Consider the following 24,315-nt stretch of genomic DNA (forward strand, 5'->3'; position numbering starts at 1 on the left):
ATGTAGATCGGGAAATCTACTCTCATACCTTTACCAACTCTACTTTTCATTCATCTAATGGTGTTATTTAAAACAATGGAGCTTGATCTGTTTCTGTGGTGGGCTGGGGGTGAATGGGAGGAGCACAAACAGAACACGTCAGCAATCTCTCCGCATTTCAATCAAATGTGAGACTCATCTGTTGCATTGGCCGGCCGAGCGGAGCCTCGGGCTATTCTGTTTGCACACCTCCGTAGACCCCAGACTACCAATGAAACTGATCAAACCGCCTAACTTTACATAGCGCTGTGTGATGCCTATGAAGATATATTGACTAGGTAGAATCAAATCTGTTGCTTCTAATTGTCCACCAGACTATTCCACCTTACCCAACCTTCTATGAATGTGAGAAGGACAATGAGTAAGGGAATGGTTATCCAATGAGTGGGGTTTGAGGTAGAGACATGAAGACAAGGTGAAGGATAGAGGAAGAGTAAGAAAGAAAGACTTGCATTTATATAGTGCCTTTCACGTCCTCAGGATGTCCCAAAGTGCTTCACATCCAATGAAGTACTTTTGAAATGCAGACACTATTGTAATGAAGGGAAACGCAGCAGCCAGCTCCCCCAAAAAGCAATGAGATGGATGACCAGATCATCTAATATTTAGTGATGTTGGTTGAGGGATAAATATTAGCCAGGACACCAGGGAGAACTCCCCTGCTCTTCTTCAAATAGTGCCATAGGATGTTTTACATCTGTGAGGGCAGGCGGGGCCTCGGTTTAACGTCTTATCCAAAAGACAGCACCTCACTCCTTCAGTATTGAACTAGAGTGTCAGCCTCGATATTGTGCTAAAGTCTCTGGAGTGAGGCTTGAACCCATGGACCTTCTGATTTAGAGGCAAGAATGCTACCACTGAGCTACAGGCATCAAAGGCACAATATGGTGGATAGAGACACAGACTCGATTGCATTGGAGACGACGAGATCATTTGACAATACACATTTTCTGCACAATTTTGTTGATCCAGTTCTCCCGAGTGATAACGTGTATCTGGTGGGATAAAGGTTAGATTTTATTAGTAAAGCCTTGATGAATTGTGATTGCTTCATTCCACCCCTTGATTTGGAGCTTGATCTGTTTCTGTGGTGGGCTGGGGGTGAATGGGAGGAGCACAAACATTTAGAAAGAGTAATATTCAACGATAAAAATACAGGACTACCTGTAATCTTGTTACTGAATTCTCTCTTCCTGTACCATTCTTCCACTACACTGTGCAAGATAATAAATTGCTGGAATACAGGGTTTGCTGCCACTAGAGGGAGCCCCATCCGGATAGTTACAGTGAGGCCCTAACTGGTCCCTGAGAGCCTCCATCAGGAGAAGGCTGGTATTACAGCACAGATATTGGCATCTGACCCTTTTTATTTTTAAAACACCACCAATATACTATATTCCCAAGGAAAAAGTCTCTTAACAGCAAGACAACCAGTTACAATCTCTGTGGTACTGTTCATTTTATCAACGCCGAGGCCGTAGAAAGCACTCAGCATCGCTTGCTCTGTTCTTTGTCCTACCACTGGAGCCATGAGTAAAGAGTGTCCATGACCAAACTACGCGGGTCTGTCAGAGATCTATGTGCACGGATGTCCGTTTCTGATCATTGTTATGATTATCTAGGGAGTTAGCGCCTTGTTCTACATTCAGGAGGTAAAAGGGGGCCGAGTCCAAAGCACTACCATTACTCAATCACTGCCTCTCTGTTAGTTGTCGGGGCGGTTGAGGTGTTCAGACAGGGAGATGTTGCATACAGGACCACCGAGAGTACAGACGGCCAGAGCGGGGGAGAGAGAGAGGAAGAGAAAAACATCCGGGGGGAAGAGAAGGACAGAGAATGACCCGTTTCTCTCTCTCTCTCTCTCTCTCTTTTGTTCTGGCCGTTTGTATATTCGGTGGTCCTGTATGTAACATCTCTCTGTCTGAACACTTTGATTGCCTTGACAACGGGCAGTTGGAAAGATTATCTGTAATCACCAGGTATTGTTCTCTGACTATATATGCGGTAACATTCAAGGAATCCCACACTTCACCTGACGAAGGAGAAAGCCTCCGAAAGCTTGTGATTTTCAAATAAAACTGTTGGACTATAACCTGGTGTTGTAAGATTCCTTACATTTGTTAGAGGAAAGGAAAGTACTTGTGCTTAGATAGTACCTTTCAGGACATCCCGGAGCGTTCACAGCCAATGAAGTACTTTCGAAGTGTAGTCACTGTTGTAAAGTAGGGAATGGCAGCAGCCAATTTGCCACAGCAAGTTCCTACAAATGGATCATCTGTTTTAGTGACATTGGTTGAGAGATAAATATTGCCAGGACGCTGGGGAGAACTCCCCTGCTCTTCTTCGAAATAGTGTCAATCTTTTACATCCACCTGAGAGGGCAGACGGGGCCTCGGTTTAGACTGATTGTCCTTTCAAAAGGCCAGTTTAAAGAATGAAACGTTTTGGGAAATACAACAACAAGATATTTATTTGATTTATAAGTGAGTAACTTATTCCCTGTCCTGACAAAAATAGAGGATTTGCAAAGATGGAAACATCTTGTCAAAGTCTCTCCAGGAGAGTTGGAAACAAGGGAAGTGAATGGTTCTCCCGGATCAGTTTCATGTTTTATCCGTGCGGCCAGTCCGCAGTAACGTGATTCATTTCCAAAAATCGGAAGAAAGTTTTCCTACTTTTCTAGGAAGAAGCCTGACTGAGGATGATCTTGAAGCAGCTGCAGAAAAATAGGTAAATGGAAGGTACAGACCCACCTGAGGGACTTAAGACATAATTCAGCACCTCTAGTTGGATCTTTTATTAACTGGCTCTTGTCTAAATCAGGCAGTTTAACTTTGAAAGAAAAAGGGGACGGCAAGATTGGCAGGGCAAACTATCACACACCCTGAACATTAAACTTGTATCCACAGCTACTAGTGACTTAGAATATGAGCAGACAACAGAGAAAGCCGGCTCGTGCGGTGAACACTGATTCACTGAATTCCTTCAAGCGAGAGCTGAACCTGTTTCTGGCTGGGGCAGAGGTCACCTCTTACAAAAGGTAGGTACCCTGTAACATTAATCAAGGCCAGAGTGGCCCTGGACTAATTTTGATCGCCTAAGGGAGTCGGAGAGGAATTTTCCAGTTTTTCCCCCCTAACTGGCCTGGGTTTTTATCTGGTTTTTCGCCTCCCCCAGAAGATTACTCAGTTCCGGTTGAGTGGGGAGTGTCTGTATCAAGATGTGTACGGTATCACAACTGTGTGGGACAGGCTGGATGGACCAGTCAGTCCTTGCCTGTCTGTCATTTTACATATGTTCGTAAGCCTGTCCTTTTCCAAAAGATCAACCCCACTTGCCCACCCTCTCACCAAAATGCCCCCCCTCTCACCAAAATGCCCCCCCTCTCACCAAAATGCCCACCCTCTCACCAAACTGTCCACCCTCTCACCAAACTGTCCTCCCTCTCACCAAAATGCCCCCCCTCTCACCAAAATGCCCCCCCTCTCACCAAAATGCCCCCCCTCTCACCAAAATGCCCACTCTCTCACCAAAATGCCCACCCTCTCACCAAAATGCCCACCCTCTCACCAAAATGCCCACCCTCTCACCAAACTGTCCTCCCTCTCACCAAACTGTCCTCCCTCTCACCAAACTGCCCACCTTCTCACCAAAATGCCCACCTTCTCACCAAAATGCCCACCCTCTCACCAAAATGCCCACCCTCTCACCAAACTGTCCACCTTCTCACCAAAATGCCCACCTTCTCACCAAAATGCCCACCCTCTCACCAAAATGCCCACCATCTCACCATACTTTTTTTTGTACATTCATGGGGTCTTGCTGGCAAGACCAGCAAGTATTGCAGATCCCTAACTGCCCCTGAAAAGGTGGTGGTGAGCCACCTTCTTGAACCTCTACAGTCCATGTGGTGACAGTTCTCCCACAGTGTTGTTAGGTAGGAAGTTCCAGGATTTTGACCCAGCGACGATGAAGGAACGGCGATATATTTCCAAGTCGGGATGGTGTGTGACTTGGAGGGGAACGTGCAGGTGGTGTTGTTCCCATGTGCCTGCTGCCCTTGTCCTTCTAGGTGGCAGAGGTCGCGGGTTTGGAAGATGCTGTCAAAGAAGCTTTGGCGAGTTGCTGCAGTGCATCTTCTGCCCACTCTCTCACCATTCTGCCCACCTTCTTGCCATTCTGCCCATCCTCTCACCATTCTGCCCACCCTCTCGCCATTCTGCCCACCCTCTCGGCATTCTGCCCACCTTCTCGCCATCCTGCCTTCCCTCTCACCATACTGCTCAATCAGTTTTCTCTTTAATAAAAGCAAAATACTCTCTGTACTTGGCCTCCTACACTATTCCAATGAAGCTCAACGCAAGCGTGAGGAACAGCACCTCACATTTCTACCAGGCACTCAACAGCCTTCCAGCCTTAACAGTGAATTTCACAACTTTAGATCCCATTTTCTCTCAGACAGCAGGTGCTGGTAATGGCAGTTGGCTGCACCAGAGCCACAGGGAGTGGAGGAGGTGAGGGCTAGTGCTTGGTGTGGTGATCCCCTATCGGGACATGGCCGGTGGAACGGTCCGCACTCCTGGGGTCTACCTGCCTTTCTTCCGGCACAGTCACGGCCACAGGAGCCACCTCCTCTTTGTCAGATTTTCCATGCATTTTTTTTATTCATTCATGGGATGTGGGCGTCGCTGGTAAGGACAGCGTTTATTGCCCATCCCTAATTGCCCTTCAGAAGGTGGTGGTGAGCCGCCTTCTTGTGCCTGCTGCCCGTGCCCGCATGCAGCAAGACCTGGACAACATCCAGGCTTGGGCTCATAAGTGGCAAGTGACATTCGTGCCAGACAAGTGCCAGGCAATGACCATCTCCAACAAGAGAGAGTCTAACCACCTCCCCTTGACAGTCAACGGCGTTACCATCGCCGAATCCCCCACCATCAATATCCAGGGGTCACCAATGACCAGAAACTTAACTGGACCAGCCACATAAATACTGTGGCTACAAGAACAGGTCAGAGGCTGGGTATTCTGTGGCGACTGACTCACCTCCTGACTCCCCAAAGCCTTTCCACCATCTACAAGGCACAAGTCAGGAGTGTGATGGAATACTCTCCACTTGCCTGGATGAGTGCAGCTCCAACAACACTCAAGAAGCTTGACACCATCCAGGACAAAGCAGCCCGCTTGATTGGCACCCCATCCACCACCCTAAACATTCACTCCCTTCACCACCGGTGTACCGTGGCTGCTGTGTGTACCATCCACAGGATGCACTGCAGCAACTTGACAAGGCTTCTTCGACAGCACCTCCCAAACCTGCGACCACTACCACCTAGAAGGACAAGGACAGCAGGTACATGGGAACAACACCACCCGCACGTTCCCCTCCAAGTCACACACCATCCCGACTTGGAAATATATCGCCGTTCCTTCATCGTCGCTGGGTCAAAATCTTGGAACTCCCTTCCTAACAGCACTATGGGAGAACCTTCACCACACTGACTGCAGCGGTTCAAGAAGGTGGCTCACCACCACCTTCTCACGGACAATTTGGGATGGGCAATAAATGCTGGGCTTGCCAGCGATGCCCACATCCCATGAACGAATTTTTTAAAAAGTGCCGGGCCATGAGGTTACAGATTGTGCTGGAATACAATTCTGCTGCTGCTGATGGCCCACAGCGCCTCATGGATGCCCAGTTTTGAGCTGCTAGATGTGTTCTGAATCCATCCCATTTAGCACGGTGGTAGTGCCACACAACACGATGGACGGTGTCCTCAGTGTGAAGACAGGACTTCGTCTCCACAAGGACTGTGCGGTGGTCACTCCTACCAATACTGTCATGGACAGATCCATCTGCGACAGGTAGATTGGTGAGGACGAGGTCAAATAGGTTTTTCCCTCGTGTTGGTTCGCTCACCACCTGCTGCAGGCCCAGTCTGGCAGCTATGTCCTTCAGGACTCGGCCAGCTCGGTCAGTAGTGGTGCTACCGAGCCACTCTTGGTGATGGACATTGAAGTCCCCCACCCAGAGTACAGTTTGTGTCCTTGCTACCCTCAGTTCTTCCTCCAAGTGGTGCTCAACATGGAGGAGGACTGATTCATCAGCTGAGGGAGGACGGTAGGTGGTAATCAGCAGGAGGTTTCCTTGCCCATGTTTGACCTGATGCCATGAGATTTCATGGGGTCCAGAGTCAATGTTGAGGACTCCCAGGGCTACTCCCTCCTGACTGTATATCACTGTACCGCCACCTCTGGTGGGTCTGTCCTGCCGATGGGATCTGGGACGTTCGCTGAAAGGTATGATTCTGTGAGTATGGCTGTGTCAGGCTTGACTAGTCTGTGGGTCAGCTCTCCCAAATTTTGGCACCAGGCCCCAGATGTTCGTGAGGAGGACTTTGCAGGGTTGAACTGGGCTTGGTTTGCCTTTGTTGTGTCCAGTGCCTAGTGGTCCGATGGCGGGTCGTCCGACCGGTTTTATTCTTATTGTGACTTTCTGTGGCGAGATTGTACAACTGAATGGCTTGGTAGGCCATTTCAGAGGGCGATTATGAATCAACCACATTGCTGGGTAAGGACGGCAGGTTTCCTTCCCTAAAGGACATTAGTGAACCAGATGGGTTTTTATGACAATCCGATAGTTTCACGGCCACCATTACTGATACTAGCATTTTTTTATTCCAGATTTTATTTAATTAACTGAATTTAAATTCCCCAGCTGCCGTGGCTCATGACTCCGGATTATTAGTCCAGGTCTCTGGATTACTAGTCCAGTAACATAACCACTATGTTACCGTACCCTCGCCCTCTGCTATTCGACTGTAACCTCCTTTGGACCCATCTTTTGTTTCTAAACATGTCCCATTATTACCCCATTTTGCCTTGCACCATCATCACTTTTATCACTGACTCACTCCTGCCCTCCACCCTATGACGGACCTTTTGTTCTTTCCCTGCCCCCTTTTCCCCGGCTCTGTATTTGCCTAAAAGCGGTTCATCTCTAACATCTTCCAGTTCTGATGAAAGGTCATCGACCTGAAATGTTAACTCTATTTGCTTACGATATTCCCATTCAAGTCATTAATACCATGAAGTTCACTTAAGTTAGTGGGTAACATAAAGGGGAACCCAAAAGTCTTTTATAAACATATAAATAGTAAAAGGGTAGTCAAAGGAAGGGTGGGGCCGACAAGGGTCCAAAAAGGAGATCTACTTGTGGAGGCAGAGGGCATGGCTGAGGTACCAAACTAGTACTTTGCATCTGTCTTCACTAAATAAGAGGATGCTGCCAATATCACAGTGAAGGAGGAGATAGTAGAGGAATTGGATAGGATAAAAGCAGATAAAGTGAAGGTCCTTAAAAGATTGGCAGCAGATAAGTCACCCGGTCCAGGTGGGATGCATTCTCGGTTGCTGAGGGAAGTAAGGGTGGAAATTGCAGAGGCTCTGGCCACAATCTTCCAATCCTCTTTAGATATGGGAGCAATGCCAGAGGACTGGAGGACTGCAAATGTTACACCCCTGTTCAAAAAAGGGGAGTGGGATAAACCCGGCAACCACAGGACAGTCAGCTTAACATGGGTAGTGGGGAAACTTTTAGAGACAATAATCAGGGTCAAAATTAAATGGCACTTGGAAAAATATGGGTTAATAAATAGAAGTCAGCACGGATTTGTTAAAGGCAAATTATGTCTGACTAACTTGATTGAGTTCTTTGATAAAGTAACGGAGGGGGTTGATGAGGGAAGTGCGGTTGATGTTTTGTATATGGATTTTGAAAAGGCGTTTGATAAGATGCCACATAATAGGCTTGTTAGCAACATTAAAGCCCATGGGATTAAAAGGGGCAGTGGCAGCGTGGATACAAAATTGGCTAAGTGACAGAAAGCAGAGAGTAGTGGTAAACTGTTGTTTTTCAGGCTGGAGGGAGGTATATAGTGGCATTCCCCAGGGATCGATGTTGGGATCACTGCTCTTTTTGATGTATATTAATGTCTTGGACTTGGGTATACAGGACATAATTTCAAAGTTTGCAGATGGCACGAAACTCAAAAATGTAGTAAACAGCGAGGAGGATAGTAACAGACTTCAGGAGGACGTAGACAGACTGGTGAAATGGGCACACACATAGCATATGAAGTTTAACGCAGAGAAGTGTGAAGTGTTTCATTTTGATAGAAAGATTGAGGCGAGGCAATATAAACTAAATGGTACAATTTTAAATTGGGTGCTGGAACAGAGAGACCTGGGGCTGTACTTGCACAAATCTTTGAAGGTGGCAGGACAAGTTGAGAAGGTGTTAAAAAGGCATACAGGATCCTTGGCTTTATTAATAGAGGCATTGAGTACAAAAGCAAGGAAGTTATGCTAAACCTTTATAAAACACTGGTTAGGTTCCAGCTGGAATATTGTGTTCAATTCTGGGCACTACACTTTAGGAAGGTTGTCATGGCCCTAGAGAGGGTGCAGAGGAGATTTACTAGAATGGTATCAGGGAGGAGGGACTTCAGTTATGTCGAGAGACTGGAGAAACTGGGATTGTTCTCCTTTGAGCAGAGAAGGTTAAGAGGAGATTTGATAGAGGTGTTCAAAATCATGATGGGTTTTGATAGAGTGAATAAGGAGAAACTGTTTCCAGTGGCAGAAGGGTCAGTACCCAGAGGACACAGATTTAAGGTAATTGGCAAAAGAACGAGAGGCAACATGTTGAAAAAAATATTTATGCAGCGATCTGGAATGCACTGCCTGAAAGGGTGGTGGAAGCAGATTCAATAATAACATTCAAAAGGGAATTGGATAAATACTTGAAGGGGAAAAATTTGCAGGGCTGTGGGGAAAGAGCAGGAAAACGGGAATAATTGAATAGCTCTTTCAAAGAGCCAGCACAGGCACGATGGGCCGAATGGCTTCCTTCTGTGCTGCATCATTCTATAATTCTATAAATGCACTTAATTGGTACGCGTATTTGGTACTTAATTGGTATGTGCACTTCAGTGGGCGTCACAGTGTGGCCAGGAATTTCCTCGGAGCTGCTTCTGCTCCATCGCTGTAGCTTCACTGGAGGTGTGGTGTATCCCTTTTACCTGTGTAAACAGGGTTTCTGCTGCACTTACGGTAAAGTTACAGCCTTGGTCAACGTTTATCCCTCAAACAACACCACTGGAATGGATTAACTGGTCAATCATCTTATTTGCTGTTTGTGGGACCTTGCTAGGCGCAAACTGGCTGCTATGGTTGTCATAACAACAGTGACTGCACTTCAAAACGTTATGGACTGTGAAGCAGTTGGGGTGCCCTGAGGCCATGAATGACGCTATCTAAGTGCAAGTTCTTTATTTCCTTCCATGCACCAACACTCTTATTGCATAAAGACTTGAAAGGTCCTTTTGAATTTCTGGCCCTTTCTCTTTTAGTTGTCTTTCTTCAGACAAGATTCACAGTTCTCTACCTTGTATAATTCTGATTGTTGTATCTTCACACTTCTCTTGGAGCACAGTGTGAAGTAGTGGAAAAACTCGCAGGCTCCTTAACAGTTTGACAGGCCACGACATGAAAACTCCTTCCATGGCCGTAACCATTTTTATACCAGTCGATAGGATGCGCTCCCACATCCCATAACCACCGGATGCAAGTATCCCGCTGGATGTCAACCCAGAATCTAGAGCCAGAACTCCGGTCGGTCTCCACTCGCCCGGACTGTCTGGAGTGGGCTTCGAACCCTACACCTTCTAACTCTGAATGCTACCACAAAGCCAAAGGATCGCTCCATATAATTCTGGTATTTGCACGAGTGAGAGATATCAGCCACCATGTTCTTGCTGTCACATTTTACAATAAATGTAATTCACCAGAAACTGGAAAAGTGGCAACAATTTATCCCACAGCACAAACTTATCTGACCGCTCTCCATCATGGTTGACAAAGCTGTCCGTGAACCAATTCAGAGATCCTGATGCCTCAGTTGACTCATCCACTGCTCTCTCTACATCTGTCTACGCTCACTGTGGGCTTTTAAAAGTCTAATTGAATGAGTGTATCCTGACAACTCAAGCGACAGTATTTTCAGTGCTTCCTTTCAAAGTCATCAACAGAGTCAAAGAACACAATCACTTGAAATCATGGATAGGCCCTCCCTCTATGCTTGTAGCCTTCCCTCTGTGCTTGTAGAATCATGGAAAGGTTACAGCATGGAAGGAGGCCATTCGGCCCATCGAGTCTGTGCCAGCTCTATGCAAGAGCAATCCAACAAGTCCCACTCGCCCGCCCTATCCCTGTAGCCCTGCAAATTTTTTCCTTTCAAGTACTTATCCAGTTCCCTTTTGAAAGCCACGATTGAATCTGCCTCCATCACCCCCTCGAGCAGTGCATTCCAGATCCTAACCACTCGCTGTGTAAAAAAGTTTTTCCTCATGTCACCTTTGGTTCTTTTGCCAATCACCTTAAATCTGTGTCCTCTGGTTCTTGACCCTTCTGCCAATGAGGACAGTTTCTCTCTATCTACTCTGTCTAGACCCTTCATGAATTTGAACACCTCTATCAAAACTTCTCACAACTTCTCTACTCCAAGGAGAACAACGCCAGCTTATAGGAACATAGGAACAGGAGTAGGCCATTCAGCCCCTCATGCCTGCTCCCCCATTTGATAAGATCATGGCTGATCTGTGATCTAACTCGATATACCTGCCTTTGGCCCATATCCCTTAATACCTTTGGTTGCCAAAAAGCTATCTATCTCAGATTTAAATTTAGCAATTGAGCTGGTATCAATTGCCGTTTGCGGAAGAGAGTTCCAAACTTCTACCACCCTTTGTGTGTAGAAATGTTTTCTAATCTCACTCCTGAAAGGTCTGGCTCTAATTTTTAGACTGGGCCCCTACTCCTAGAATCCCCAACCAGCGGAAATAGTTTCTCTCTATCCACCCTATCTGTTCCCCTTAATATCTTATAAACTTCGATCAGATCCCCCCTTAACCTTCGAAACTCCAGAGAATACAACCACAATTTGTGTAATCTCTCCACGTAACTTAACCCCTGAAGTCCGGGTATCATTCTAGTAAACCTATGCTGCACTCCCTCCAAGGCCAATATGTCCTTCCGAAGGTGCGGTGCCCAGAACTGCTCACAGTACTCCAGGTGCGGTCTAACCAGGGTTTTGTATAGCTGCAGCATAACTTGTGCCCCCTTGTACTCTAGTCCTCTAGATGTAAAGGCCAGCATTCCATTAGCCTTCTTGATTATTTTCTGCACCTGTTCATGACACTTCAATGATCTATGTACCTGTACCCCTTAGTCCCTTTGGACATTCACTGTTTTTTACCTTTGGCATCACCCCCATATCTAAGGATGTTTGGAAGATTATGGCCAGTATCTCTGCAATTTCCACCATTACTTCCTTCAGCATCCTAGGATGCATCCCAACCGGACCAGATGACTTATCTACTTTGAGTAAAGCTAGCCTTTCTAGTACCTCTTCTTTATCAATTTTTAACCCATCCAGTATCTCAACTACATCTTCCTTTACTGAGACTCTGGCATCATCTTCTTCCTTGATAAAGACAGATGCAAAGTACTCATTTAGTACCTCAGCCATGCCCTCGGCCTCCATGAGTAGATCTCTTTTTTGGTCCCTAATCGGCCCCACCCTTTCTCTTACTGCCCGTTTACTGTTTACATCCCTTTTATGTTTGCTGCCAGTCTATTCTCATACTCTCTTTTTGCCCCACTTATTTCCTTTTTCACTTCCCCTGTAAACTTTCTATATTCAGCCTGGTTCTCACTTGTGTTAGCAACCTGACATCTGTCTTATGCCCCTTTTTTCTGCTTCATCTTACTCCCTATCTCTTTTGTAGACCTTGCTCTGTGCTTCATGATGCAACATATTAATAGCAGCACCATAGACATTATTGGGCTGATTTTACAAATCGCTTCGTTTGCTGGCAGCATATATCATGGGTTTGACAGTTTCATTTTTACTTCATCATAAAAATATGGTATTTTATATCTACGTACCTTACTTCCTGGATCACCCTTTTCACCCTAAACAAGAAAACACAATTCTTGTCAGCTGTAAAATCCCATCAAATCATCCAGTGTATACACATCTGTAATTCAAACTATCACAGGTTTAGGTTTTTAATGAATAATACACTTTAATGAGGAATGTTTATATGTTTCTCTGTCTGGGGGAAATCAGCATAGAGATGTGTGGCAATGAGCAAGATTATCCATGCCTGTATCCTGTCATCAGTTGAAGGGTCCAACTGTAAAAAAGTGGCTTGAAAATAGAGAGACCCTCGTATAGCGAGATCCTCATACAGAGAGACCATTGTGCAGGGAGACCCTCGTACAGGGAGAACCCTGTACAGGGAGACCCTCGTGCAGGGAGACCCTCGTACAGTGAGACCTCCGTACAGGGAGACCCCCGTACAGGGAGACCCCCGTACAGGGAGACCCTCATACAGCGAGACCCCTGTGCAGGGACACTCTCGTACAGACAGACCCTCGTACAGCAAGATCCCTGTACAGGGAGACTCTCGTAAAGAGAGAACCTCCTACAGGGAGACCGTCGTTCAAAGAGACCCTCGTAAAGGGAAACCCTCGTACAGAGCATCGATTATCTGAAAGTTTTCATTCCATTCATTTTAATGGAATGAACATTGCATGCTGTGCTCCTGATATCCGTGTCAGTCAGGCAAGGCTCACCGCCTGTCGTGCACTTTCCGGAAATTATTCCTCCATTTATCTATAAAACACCATTTCATGAAATCAGGCACTTCCTTCAATCTTGACGAGACTGCCGTGTGATTATTTTTTGTCGTTAAATCTTTTCCATTTACGTTTTCAACACCCTATTTAACAATTTAGGGTCTAGATGTTTGGGTTTGTGTTGATGTTTGGGTTGGGTCCACTACTCTACAATATGTACTTCACTTACATCCTCTCAACGGTTTTCCAACTTGGTTTTAAGATTAGCAGTCTTGAAATCTGATACATATTTTATTATCTCTAGCCCCTGCCTGTTCTTAATCTAATGATTAACTGCTTCACAATCTCGGAATATCCCATCATCTGAATCACTACCTAACAATAAGTGAAATATGTCCACTTCACTAGACCCTGTTAGCATATTGGCTTACCTTCCACTCCCACTCCTCCTCTTCTGATCTATCCTACACTCGGTTTTATTTCAGGGTGTTTAAGACAGCTTCTCAAGGGCAACTAGGGATGGGCAATAAATGTTGGCCTTGCCACCAACGCCTATATCCCGAAGAATGATTAAAAAAAAGGTTTAGATACTCTTTGAAGAGAATTAAGCTGACTCTTAAAGCCCTCAAGGCAACTCGGAATGGAAAATAAATGCTGGCTTGCCAGTGACGCCCACATCCCGAGAATGAATAATAAAAAACTATTGATTAACAGTATTACTTAACGAACCACAAGGATGGTTGGTGAGGGAAATGGAGGGCTAGACAAATGTAGTCAGGAGAGGGAAAGTGTGGAGGAAAATATTACAAATGCTTGGGGGCGAGGGGAAGTGTGTGGTAAATACACTGCTAGTCTGGAGGGGATGGAAATGGCACTGAAGTTGGGTGGGGAAACTGTTCGAAGAATATTCAAAACCAGATTGACAGAGGAAAGAATTTGCATTTGACCTCAGGACATCCCAAAGCGCTTTACAACCAATGAAGTACATTTGAAGTGTAGTCACTGTTGTAACATAGGAAATGTAGCAGCCAATTTGCGCACAGCAAGGTCCCACAAACAGCAATGAGATAATGACCAGATAATCTGTCTTAGTGATGTTGGTTGAGGGATAAATATTGGCCAGGACACCAGGAGAACTCCCCATGCTCTTCTTCGAACAGCACTATGGGATCTTTTACATCCACCTGAGAGAGCAGATGAGGTCTCAGTTTAACGTCTCAGCCGAAAGATGGCACCTCCAACGAGGCAGCACTCCCTCAGTACTGCCAGCCTGGATTATGTGCTCAAGTCTCTGTAATGGGGCTTGAACCCACAACCTTCTGACTCAGGGCAAGAGTGCCACCACTGAGCCAAGGCATGGTTCAGTGAAAATATTGTGGGAAAAGGAGCTGTGAAAAACACAGACCATAAATGGTAAGAGATGAACAGAGTGGAGGAACATAGTGATCTATTGGTGCAGACACAAAGATCTTTGAATGTGGGAGTGTAAGTAGAGGAGGTCATAAAAAGGCAAATGGTATTCTGTGATTTATACATAAGACTACTGAATATAAAAGGAAATAATATTGAATTTGTAAAAGACATTGGTTAAGCTACAGTTGGGAGTATTGCATACAGCTCTGGACACCCCATTATAGGCAGAATATTAGTACCATGGAAAGGGTACAGAAAAGATTCACTAGGAATGAGAATTTCTAATTCAGACTTGACAAATTGGGGCTTTTTCACTGGAACTGAGAAGGGCTAACAGGGAAACCTAATAGAGGTTTTCAAAATTATGAATTGTTTTGGAAGGCTAAACAGTGAAAAATTGTTTCCACTGGTTGGTGAATCGGGAACAAGGGGGCAGAGACTGAGGATTATCACTAGATGAATGAAGGAGGAAGTTGGAAGAAACGTTTCATACAGAGGGTTATTAAAACATGGAATGCTTTACCACAAGGGGCAATTGAGACAAAGACTCAAACATCATTTAAAAAGGAATTAGATAAGTATGTCAAAAGGAAAAATACAAAAGGATACAGGGAAAGAGCAGGGAAATGGAATTAGAGTGGACAGTTCAAGTTGAAGAGCTACCAATGGTGTGACGGGCCGAATGGCCTCCTTTTGTGCTGTAATTTATATGACTCTACATGCTAGACCAAAGACTGCAGATCACAGAATGTACCAGTTCTAAAAGCTTCCGAGAAACAGCATTTATCAAAAGGATAATGTAGTAATGATCTAAACTACTGCCAAATTCAATTGGGAGGTAAATAAAAGTTATGATGTGAATTGAGCTTGCCTGGTACCATACGACTACAAACCTCAGCTACACACCGGAGTCACTGATATAAGTTGATAAAGGAACGGAGCTGGCTTTATCCTTTCTCGTTAATGGCCAGCTGAGCCCCAAGGAAATTACTTCTGTAGCAAGTGGGAGGAAGATATCCTCTGAAATAAATCAAGGTTAACATGGTTTCCTGGACTAGTTTCGATCGCCTGAGGGTCAGGAGAGGAATTTTCCAGATATTCCCCCCCTAATTGGCCTGGGTTTTTTTGGCTCTCCCAAGAGGTTACATGGCTCCGGGTTGGGTGGGGCGTGTATGTATTATGACACATAAAGTATCATAACTGTGTGGGATAGCCTGGACAGACCAGCTGGTATTTTCCTATCCATCATTTTCGTATGTTCGTTGGGCTGAGGACTTAGGTCACCAGAGGGAGCCAAACTTTCATCATGGCTACTTTCCATTTGCCAACCAAACAAGGCAATGTCTCCCATCTTTGTAAGTGGATTCAGAACAATTTTTTTGGATTGCATTTATTTCTTAAGGTCTCCCACACCCAACGAGTCATGACAAGTTTCTGGTAAACACACACTAACAGTATTGCCCCGTTATTATAAAGGCGATTACCCTCGCGAGCTGACACCCCTTTTTCAAAGCATGCTGCACGTCCAGTGGAATTCAAGCCCCTTTCCTGATAATCTGGGGTTTGGAAGCAAGACACAGTAAGCTCCAACTCATTCAGTTGTTAAATTCAATCTCATTTCATAAAAATCAGGGCTATGAAGCCCCTTCTGCCCAGGAGTCACGAGGCGTAAGCAATATTGTTCTACTAATCCCCAGGTTAACGATTTACCTTTGCGCCTGTCTCACTGTGAAGAACTTCGCTTCCAGATCCAATTTCTCCTTTAGGTCCTGGTAGGCCCTGGTCATCCTTTGCACCTCTTTGGCCAGGAGACCCTAGACACAAGTCCAATTCAGTAAATTAGCATTAAAACTTGGTTAAGGCTAAAACATTCCTTCTGATTCCACAGTGTTTTTTTTGTAAATTAAATTTTATCCCAAAATAATGAGTGAACTGATTCCCTAATGCAGCTAGTTCCACTAATGCTTTCATTGAAAACAAAGCAGAATCATTCAGGACAGAATTTGAAGAAATTATCCAGATGGCATGTTTGAATTTCAATGCTTCCCCTCCTCTGCTCCAATGATGGGCTTGATGCCAACCCTCTGAAGAGCATTCCCTATTGCACACGTGTTAGTCTTTTTTATTTCCCCGGCCTGGAATCCCTGAGGCCTCTCTTGAGTGAGGTTGTCAATGTAATGCCAAATTAAGGCAGCTTCTGTGCAGTGGGCCCACCCCAACAGGATGTGGAGTGAGACTGCCCAAACTCACTTCACATAGGATCCTTACAGGAGGCAGAGAAAGAGAGAGAGAGAGAGAGAGAGAAGGCACTACTCAAGGTGCAGTCTGACCAGGGCACTGTACAGTTTGATCATCACTTCCTCTGACTTGTATTCAACTGGTTTGGCTATGTAGTTCAACATCCTATTTATTGTCTTTATGTCTCTACTTGTGGGGAGACCAAAACTAGGGGCTATAAATATAAGATAGTCACCAATAAATCCAATAGGGAATTCAGGAGAAACTTCTTTAACCAAAGAGTGGTAAGAATGGGGAACTCGCTACTACAAGGAGTAGTTGAGGCAAATAGCATAGATGCATTTAGGGGGAAGCTAGATAAGCACATGAGGGAGAAAGGAATAGAAGGGTATGTGGATAGGGTTAGATGAAGTAGGGAGGGAGGAGGCTAATGTGGGCCATAAACACTGGCATAGATCAGTTTGGTCGAATGGCCTGTTTCTGTGCGGTAAATTCTATGTAATTCTATTGTTGATTGCTGCTCTCCATTGGTTGGACATGTTGAGTGTTGTGTCTACTTAGACTTCCAGGTCTCTTTCAGCTTCCTCAGTAGCTATTTCAACATCATTGATGAAATAAATGTGTTGCTTATTTTTCCTTCCAATGTGCAGTATTTTGTACTTTTGGGATATTTTGGGATGCAGTAGATGAGTAATTTGAGACATGACATGTGGTAAGTGTAGCATTCTTGGGAGGAACAGGTGACTTTGGACCTATGGTTTAAAAGCTCTTCACCACTGGGGGTTTTCCTCGTGTCATGTCTGGGTCTGTTATAGACTAATTGATAGAGATCGATTGTTATGATTAGTCAACTACTCCATTATCATTGTATCATGTGACCAGCAGGATGGTAGAAGGAGAACTAGATGGACCTTGGTCTTTTTTCATCTCCTATGTCCCTGTGTACTGTCTGCATTAAATTTCATCAGCCATTGATCTGCCCACCGACTTACTTTGTCCAACTCACTCTATAGTTTCTGAGTTGTTTCTTCCAATTCCATTGCCCCTCCCAGCTTGGTATCATTTGCAAATTTGACCACTTTGAGTCTCTGAATTTCCGTGGAGCTGCTCCCCCTCCTGCTCAGCTGCTGTAAATTCGCTGGAGTGTAGTGGAAATCCAGTCAACACTTTTCTGCAGTTCAACAGTTACAATGCACAGTGTTTTTGGGACAGAAAGGTACCAAGGTCCCCTTCTTCCACCAGCAGTGCTTGCAAGGATTAGGAACATAGGCCATTCAGCCTTTCAAGCTTGTTTGGCCATTCAATTAGATCACGGCTGATCTGTACTTCAACACCATTTACCCACCGTTGATCGAAATCTCTTGATACCCTTACCTAATAAAAATCTATAGATCATAGTCTTGAAAATTTCTACTGACCCAACATTCACATTATTCTATACGGTAAGTTCACCAATCCCGCATTCCCAGTGGGGATCTGCGTTCCAGAATGGAGATGGCACTGTAGCTCTTCCCGTCACCATCTCCAACCCATACTCCCTTTGAGTGCAACTTCACTCAGCGAAGGATCGGGTCAAATTTACTCTTTATATGAACTCCCCTGCAGTGATATTAAATACTAAATACTGCACATTGATTTCCAACAGATTGTTACACTAATGCACTGGCGTTCAGGGAGGGGAAAGGAAATGGCCGTAGGATTTTTGCGACCGGCGTTAATCAATTTGATCTGGAATCCTGAGCCATACCTCCCTGAAGAGAGAATGAGATCTCAATTTAACATTTCAAGAACACTTCAAATGGTACATCTAATTCCCGGTACAGTTAAGTGAGTTGGGCGTTACAGTAATTCTGTAACTGGTCATCCATTTGCAGGGCAACAGTAAAAGGGATACACAGGGCAACTGTTGGGGGAGGGAATAAGGAAACCACAAATTAGAACTGATCTTTGTTGTGTCAAAATGAGATTGCATCATGAAACGGGACACAAATAACTTTTTGTCCAACGCAAACATAATGGGAGTCGGAATCCGCAACCCTGCCAACGCATTCCCACCACAACGTGAGTGCAAAGGGAGAGTCAGAAACCAGGCTGGGTCCCAGCTACGCCAGGCCTTGGTCTTGCATGGGAGTTTCCTCTGGCTACTACTGGGGCGGAACCTCTGACTACTCCAAGCAAGGCCATTGCCACAGGAAAGGGGTAGGGAGCTGAGTACTCTTAACATTGGGAGTTCCTGGGCCCCAAGGCTCACAGGGTCCTGGAATATCTTTGGTGGCTGGCATGCCTAGTGAGACCTGGCCACAAAATGGCGGATGTGGGGCCAACCTGGGGGGAGGGGGAAGGGCGGTCGAGGCCTGGGTTGTGGCTTGGACCCCCAAAGAAGGGCAAGTTTAAAAAAATGTCTTTCTTTTCCTGCAAAGGGAGCCATAAAATCATTTTTCTTATATGTGTGACCGGCAACTTGGTGCCCCCTTACCCCCGCAGCTGGCAAGCAATTTCGCCGTATATGGCTTCTTTGGTGGGTAGGCGGCCCTAGTGATGTGGGCGCCTGCCATTTCTTCGTATATAGAGGGAACCCCCCCCTTAAGTTGTGCAAGCTGTGCTCAGGCGGGCTGATTTTCAGCTCCAAAACCTTATCACGTGGCACGTAAAGAAAGAAAGTACTTACATTTATATAACACTTTTCATGACCTCAGGACATCCCAAAGCACTTTACAGCTAATGAAGTACTTTTGAAGTGTAGTCATTGTAGCAATGCAGGAAACACACTGCACAGTTCCACAAATAGTAATGAGATAATGACCAGATAATCTGTCTTAGTGATGTTGGTTGAAGGATAAATATTGGCCAGGACACCAGGGAAAACTCCTCTGCTCTTCTTCGAAATAGTGTCGTGGGATCTTTTACATCCACCTGAGAGGGCAGACGTCGCATGTGAAAGACAGCACCTCCGACAATGCAGCACTCCCTCAGTACTGCACTGGAGTGGCAGCCTCGATTTTGTGCTCAAGTCTCTGGAGTAGGACTTGAATCCACAACCTTCTGACCCAGAGGTGATAGCCGTGGCTCAGTGATAGCACTAACACTAAGTAGAATCGACCAATTTGATTCCAACGGGAGAAATCGCCCTGTGTTTACAGAAAATTACTATTGAGCATATTTTACCAAGGTGACTCAATATGATTAGAGACGTAACCATTCGCATTGCACAATACATTTCCAAACTGCACCGACTGTTACAATGGCCTGGCAAGGCTGGCATTTGTTGCCCATCCCTAGTTGCCCTGAGAAGGAGGTGGTGGGCCTTCTTTTGTTAGTTTTGACAACGAGGCATTTTACGGGCAAAACAATGGAAACATTGAATCTTACAGCACAGAAGGAGGCCACTCGGCCCATCGTGCCTCTGCCGGATCTTTGAAAAAGCTAAAGAATTAGTCCCACTCCTCTCGCTCTTTCCCCATAGAGTTATGCCAGTTATGCATTTCCATTCATCAACTCACTTACTGTACATTAGAAAAAATATTGTTTGCTGACAGTTATGTTGAGAAAATGATGACAAATAAATGAAGGATCCTTTAAAACGGTCAACACATCTGTGCAGTTCAAAAGTTACAATGCACAGTGTGTTTGGTACGGAAAGCTACCAGAGCTCTCTCCCTCCGCCAGCAGTGCTTCGAAGCATTAGGAACATGAGTTTTTAACTTCAGTAATCCAGTCACGATGTGCACAACGTTTATGCAATAGGTCTCATTAGAAAATTGGAAAAAAGCCCATTTTAACTGGTCGGAAATAACAAGACATACAGAAAGCAATTTGGGCCTGGATTGCCTGGCTGTTTAAACACATTTCAACGTTCACGGCTTGAAGTTTACCTCAGCAATGCAAACTTTGGCAAATCCAAACTGCCAGCTGTAAAACTTGTTCCAAACCTGAAACCCTACGAGCACCAAGTAAATTGAAAAAAAAAAGCCCTTGGAGTGGCTTCCACCTGGAATCTCTCTTCGCAGCCCTTCCTCACCACCGATACAGGAGGTTTGGAAATCGAGCTGTTCTACGTTTTTTTCAGGTTATAGTACTTCAAATACAGCTAGAGGGAGCACTTCACCCTTTGCACTAAAGTGGTTAACTTCATTGGCCGGATTTTGCTGTACAAAATAACGTGAGGCTAACAGTGCTCACCATCATTTATGTGCAAATCGAACAGTAAATTCCGGCGACCGCACATGCGCAGTTAAATGCGGAAATCGGGAAGTTTCTGCCCGGGCTACCCTGCTCCTCCAAAAGCTGCGTGAGAGTAGGGATAAATGGGTCATTTTCAGGCTGTAATTAGTGGTGTGCCGCAGCTATTTACAATCTATATTAATGACTTAGATGAAGGGGCTGAGTGTAATGTATCCAAGTTTGCTGATGATACAACGTTAGCTGGGAAAGTAAGCTGTGAGGAGGACACAAAGAGTCTGCAAAGGGATATGAACAGGTTAAGTCAGTGGGCAAGAAGGTGGCAGATGGAGTATAATGTGGGGACTTGTGAGGTTATTCACTTCGGTAGGAAGAATAGAAAAACAGAATATTTTTTAAATGATGAGAAACTATTAAATGTTGGTGTTCAGAGGGATTTGGGTGTCCTCGTACAAGAAACACAAAAAGATAGCATGCAGGTACAGCAAACAATTAGGAAAGCAAATGGCCTGTTGCCCGTTATTGCAAGGGGGATGGGGACAAGAGTAAGCAAGTCTTGTTACAATTGTACAGGGCTTTAGTGAGACCTCACCTAGAGTACAGTGTACAGTTTTGATCTCCTTATCTAAGGGAGGATATACTTGCCTTAGAGGCGGTGCAACAAAAGTTCACTAGTTAAATTCCTGGGATGAGAGGGTTGCCTTATGACGAGAGAGTAAAATGGGCCTATACTCTCTGATGTTTAGAAGAATGAGAGGTGATCTCATTGAAACATAAAAGATTGTGAGAGGGGTTGACAGGGTAGATGCTGAGAGATTGTTTCCCCTGGCTGGAGAGTCTAGAACTAGGGGGCACAGTCACAGGATAAGGGGTTGGCCATCTAAGACTGAGATGAGGAGGAATTTCTTCACTCAGAGGGTTGTGAATCTTTGGAATTCTCTACCCCAGTGGGCTATGGATGCTGAGTTGTTGAATATGTTCAAGACTGAGAGAGATAGATTTTTGGACTCTAAGGGAATCAAGAGGTCTGGGGATTGGGCGGGAAAGTTGAGTTGAGTTTGAAGATCAGCCATGAAATTATTGAATGGCGGAGCTGGCTCGAGGGGCCATATGGCCTACTCTTGCTCCAATTTCTTATGTTCTTATGCTAAACGGCATCGTGCCGGCTGCCTCACCATTCAATGAATTGAACGGCGTGAAGTTCCTGCACTGACGTTGTAGACACGGACTAAACACGCCAGAAAAAGTTAGAGCTTGTCCATTCCAGTGTAAGCACCCTTTTTTTTAATTCATTCATGGGATGTGGGCGTCACTGGCGAGGCCGGCATTTAGTGCCCATCCCTAATTGCCCTTGAGAAGGTGGTGGTGAGCTGCCGCCTTGAACCGCTGCAGTCCATGTGGTGAAGGTTCTCCCACAGTGCTGTTAGGAAGGGAGTTCCAGGATTTTGACCCAGCGACGATGAAGGAACGGCGATATATTTCCAAGTCGGGATGGTGTGTGACTTGGAGGGGAACGTGCAGGTGGTGTTGTTCCCATGTGCCTGCTGCTCTTGTCCTTCTAGGTGGTAGAGGTCGCGGGTTTGGGAGGTGCTGTCGAAGAAGCCTTGGCGAATTGCTGCAGTGCATCCTGTGGATGGTACACACTGCAGCCACAGTGCGCCGGTGGTGAAGGGAGTGAGTGTTTAGGGTGGTGGATGGGGTGCCAATCAAGCAGGCTGCTTTGTCCTGGATGGTGTTGAGCTTCTTGAGTGTTGTTGGAGCTGCACTCATCCAGGCAAGTGGAGAGTATTCCATCACACTCCTGACTTGTGCCTTGTAGATGGTGGAAAGGCTTTGGGGAGTCAGGAGGTGAGTCACTCGCTGCAGAATACCCAGCCTCTGACCTGCTCTTTTAGCCACTCTATTTATATGGCTGGTCCAGTTAAGTTTCTGGTCAATGGTGACCCCCAGGATGTTGATGGTGGGGGATTCGGTGATGGTAATGTTGTTGAATGTCAAGGGGAGGTGGTTAGACTCTCTCTTGTTGGAGATGGTCATTGCCTGGCACTTGTCTGGCGCGAATGTTACTTGCCACTTATCAGTCCAAGCCTGCATGTTGTCCAGGTCTTGCTGCATGCAGGCAGGGACTGCTTCATTATCTGAGGGGTTGCAAATGGAACTGAACACTGTGCAATCATCAGCGAACATCCCCATTTCTGACCTTATGATGGAGGGAAGGTCATTGATGAAGCAGCTGAAGATGATTGGGCCTAGGACACTGCCCTGAGGAACTCCTGCAGCAATGTCCTGAGGCTGAGATGATTGGCCTCCAACAACCACTACCATCTTCCTTTATGCTAGGTATGACTCCAGCCACTGGAGAGTTTTCCCCCTGATTCCCACTTACTTTAATTTTACTAGGGCTCCTTGGTGCCACACTCGGTCAAATGCTGCCTTGATGTCAAGGGCAGTCACTCTCACCTCACCTCTGAAATTCAGCTCTTTTGTCCATGTTAGGACCAAGGCTGTAATGAGGTCTGGAGCCGAGTGGTCCTGGCGGAACACAAACTGAGCATCGGTGAGCAGGTTATTGGTGAGTAAGTGCCACTTGATAGCACTGTCAACGACACCTTCCATCACTTTGCTGATGATTGAGAGTAGACTGATGGGGCGGTAATTGTCCGGATTGGATTTGTCCTGCTTTTTGTGGACAGGACATACCTGGGCAATTTTCCACATTGTCGGGTAGATGCCAGTGTTGTAGCTGTACTGGAACAACTTGGCTAGAGGCGCAGCTAGTTCTGGAGCACAAGTCTTCAGCACTAGAGCCGGGATGTTGTCAGGGCCCATAGCCTTTGCTGTATCCAGTGCACTCAGCCGTTTCTTGATATCACGTGGAGTGAATCGAATTGGCTGAAGACTGGCTTCTGTGATGGTGGGGAGATTGTGAGGAGGCCAAGATGGATCATCCACTCGGCACTTCTGGCTGAAGATGGTTACAAACGCTTCAGCCTTGTCTTTTGCACTCACGTACTGGACTCCGCCATCATTAAGGATGGGGACGTTTACAGAGCCTCCTCCTCTCGTTAGTTGTTTAATTGTCCACCACCATTCATGACTGGATGTGGCAGGACTGCGGAGCTTTGATCTGATCCGTTGATTGTGGAATCGCATTGGAAGTCTTAATTACTGCCAAACAACCTCTCTGGCAACAAAAATTAACTTTTACAAGTGTGGAGTCTCATTTCTTATGCTTTCAATTATTGTTAGACATTTTAAAAAAAAATGTAAATAATTTTTTTCCCTTACTTTTTCTTTCTGTCTCTTTTATCTCTGTCTCTTAATACAACCTTTCTTTCCGTCTCTTTATTTCGTTTCTGCACCTGATTTGACATTGAATTCACTATTTTAACATACACTTCCTGGTTCAGTCTCTGCACTGCTCATTAATGATTCTTCAATCTGATTGGTTAAGGAGATACACAGCTGCCTGCCCCATTCGCACAAGTCCCAGATGCCCTGTAGAGGGCGCTGTGCTGAATGGATCTTTAATATACAGTAACTTGCCGTACAAAAGCTCAAAGAAAGTCTATGGGCAAATGCAAGTCTAAGGAAAGGCTGGAGCCGTTTGTTCACTGCTCACAGCAAAATCTGGCCCTATATATAAATTTTTGCAATGCTCTGTTTTCAGCTTGATAGGAGGATGGACGAGAGAGTTGGGGGGCAGACACCATTGCTCTCGATTTGAAAATTTACAGGTGATTT

The 24,315-nt window shown here is 45.5% G+C and overlaps 1 protein-coding gene across 3 annotated transcripts in view; it reads right to left on the reverse strand.

Annotated features, from left to right (window-relative positions):
- Positions 1 to 24,315, reverse strand: part of LOC137317881 (collagen alpha-1(XV) chain-like) — a 278,899-nt gene that overhangs the window by 136,692 nt on the left and 117,892 nt on the right. For all 3 annotated transcript variants that reach the window (XM_067980899.1, XM_067980902.1, XM_067980893.1), the window contains exons 7-8: positions 15,865 to 15,968; positions 12,046 to 12,072 (exon numbers count right to left, since the gene is read on the reverse strand). In XM_067980899.1, coding sequence (XP_067837000.1) covers positions 12,046 to 12,072; positions 15,865 to 15,968 — 131 coding nt within the window. The remainder of the gene's footprint in view (positions 1 to 12,045; positions 12,073 to 15,864; positions 15,969 to 24,315) is intronic.

The sequence above is a fragment of the Heptranchias perlo genome, chromosome 3 (assembly GCF_035084215.1).
Source record: "Heptranchias perlo isolate sHepPer1 chromosome 3, sHepPer1.hap1, whole genome shotgun sequence".
Lineage (NCBI taxonomy): Eukaryota > Metazoa > Chordata > Chondrichthyes > Hexanchiformes > Hexanchidae > Heptranchias > Heptranchias perlo.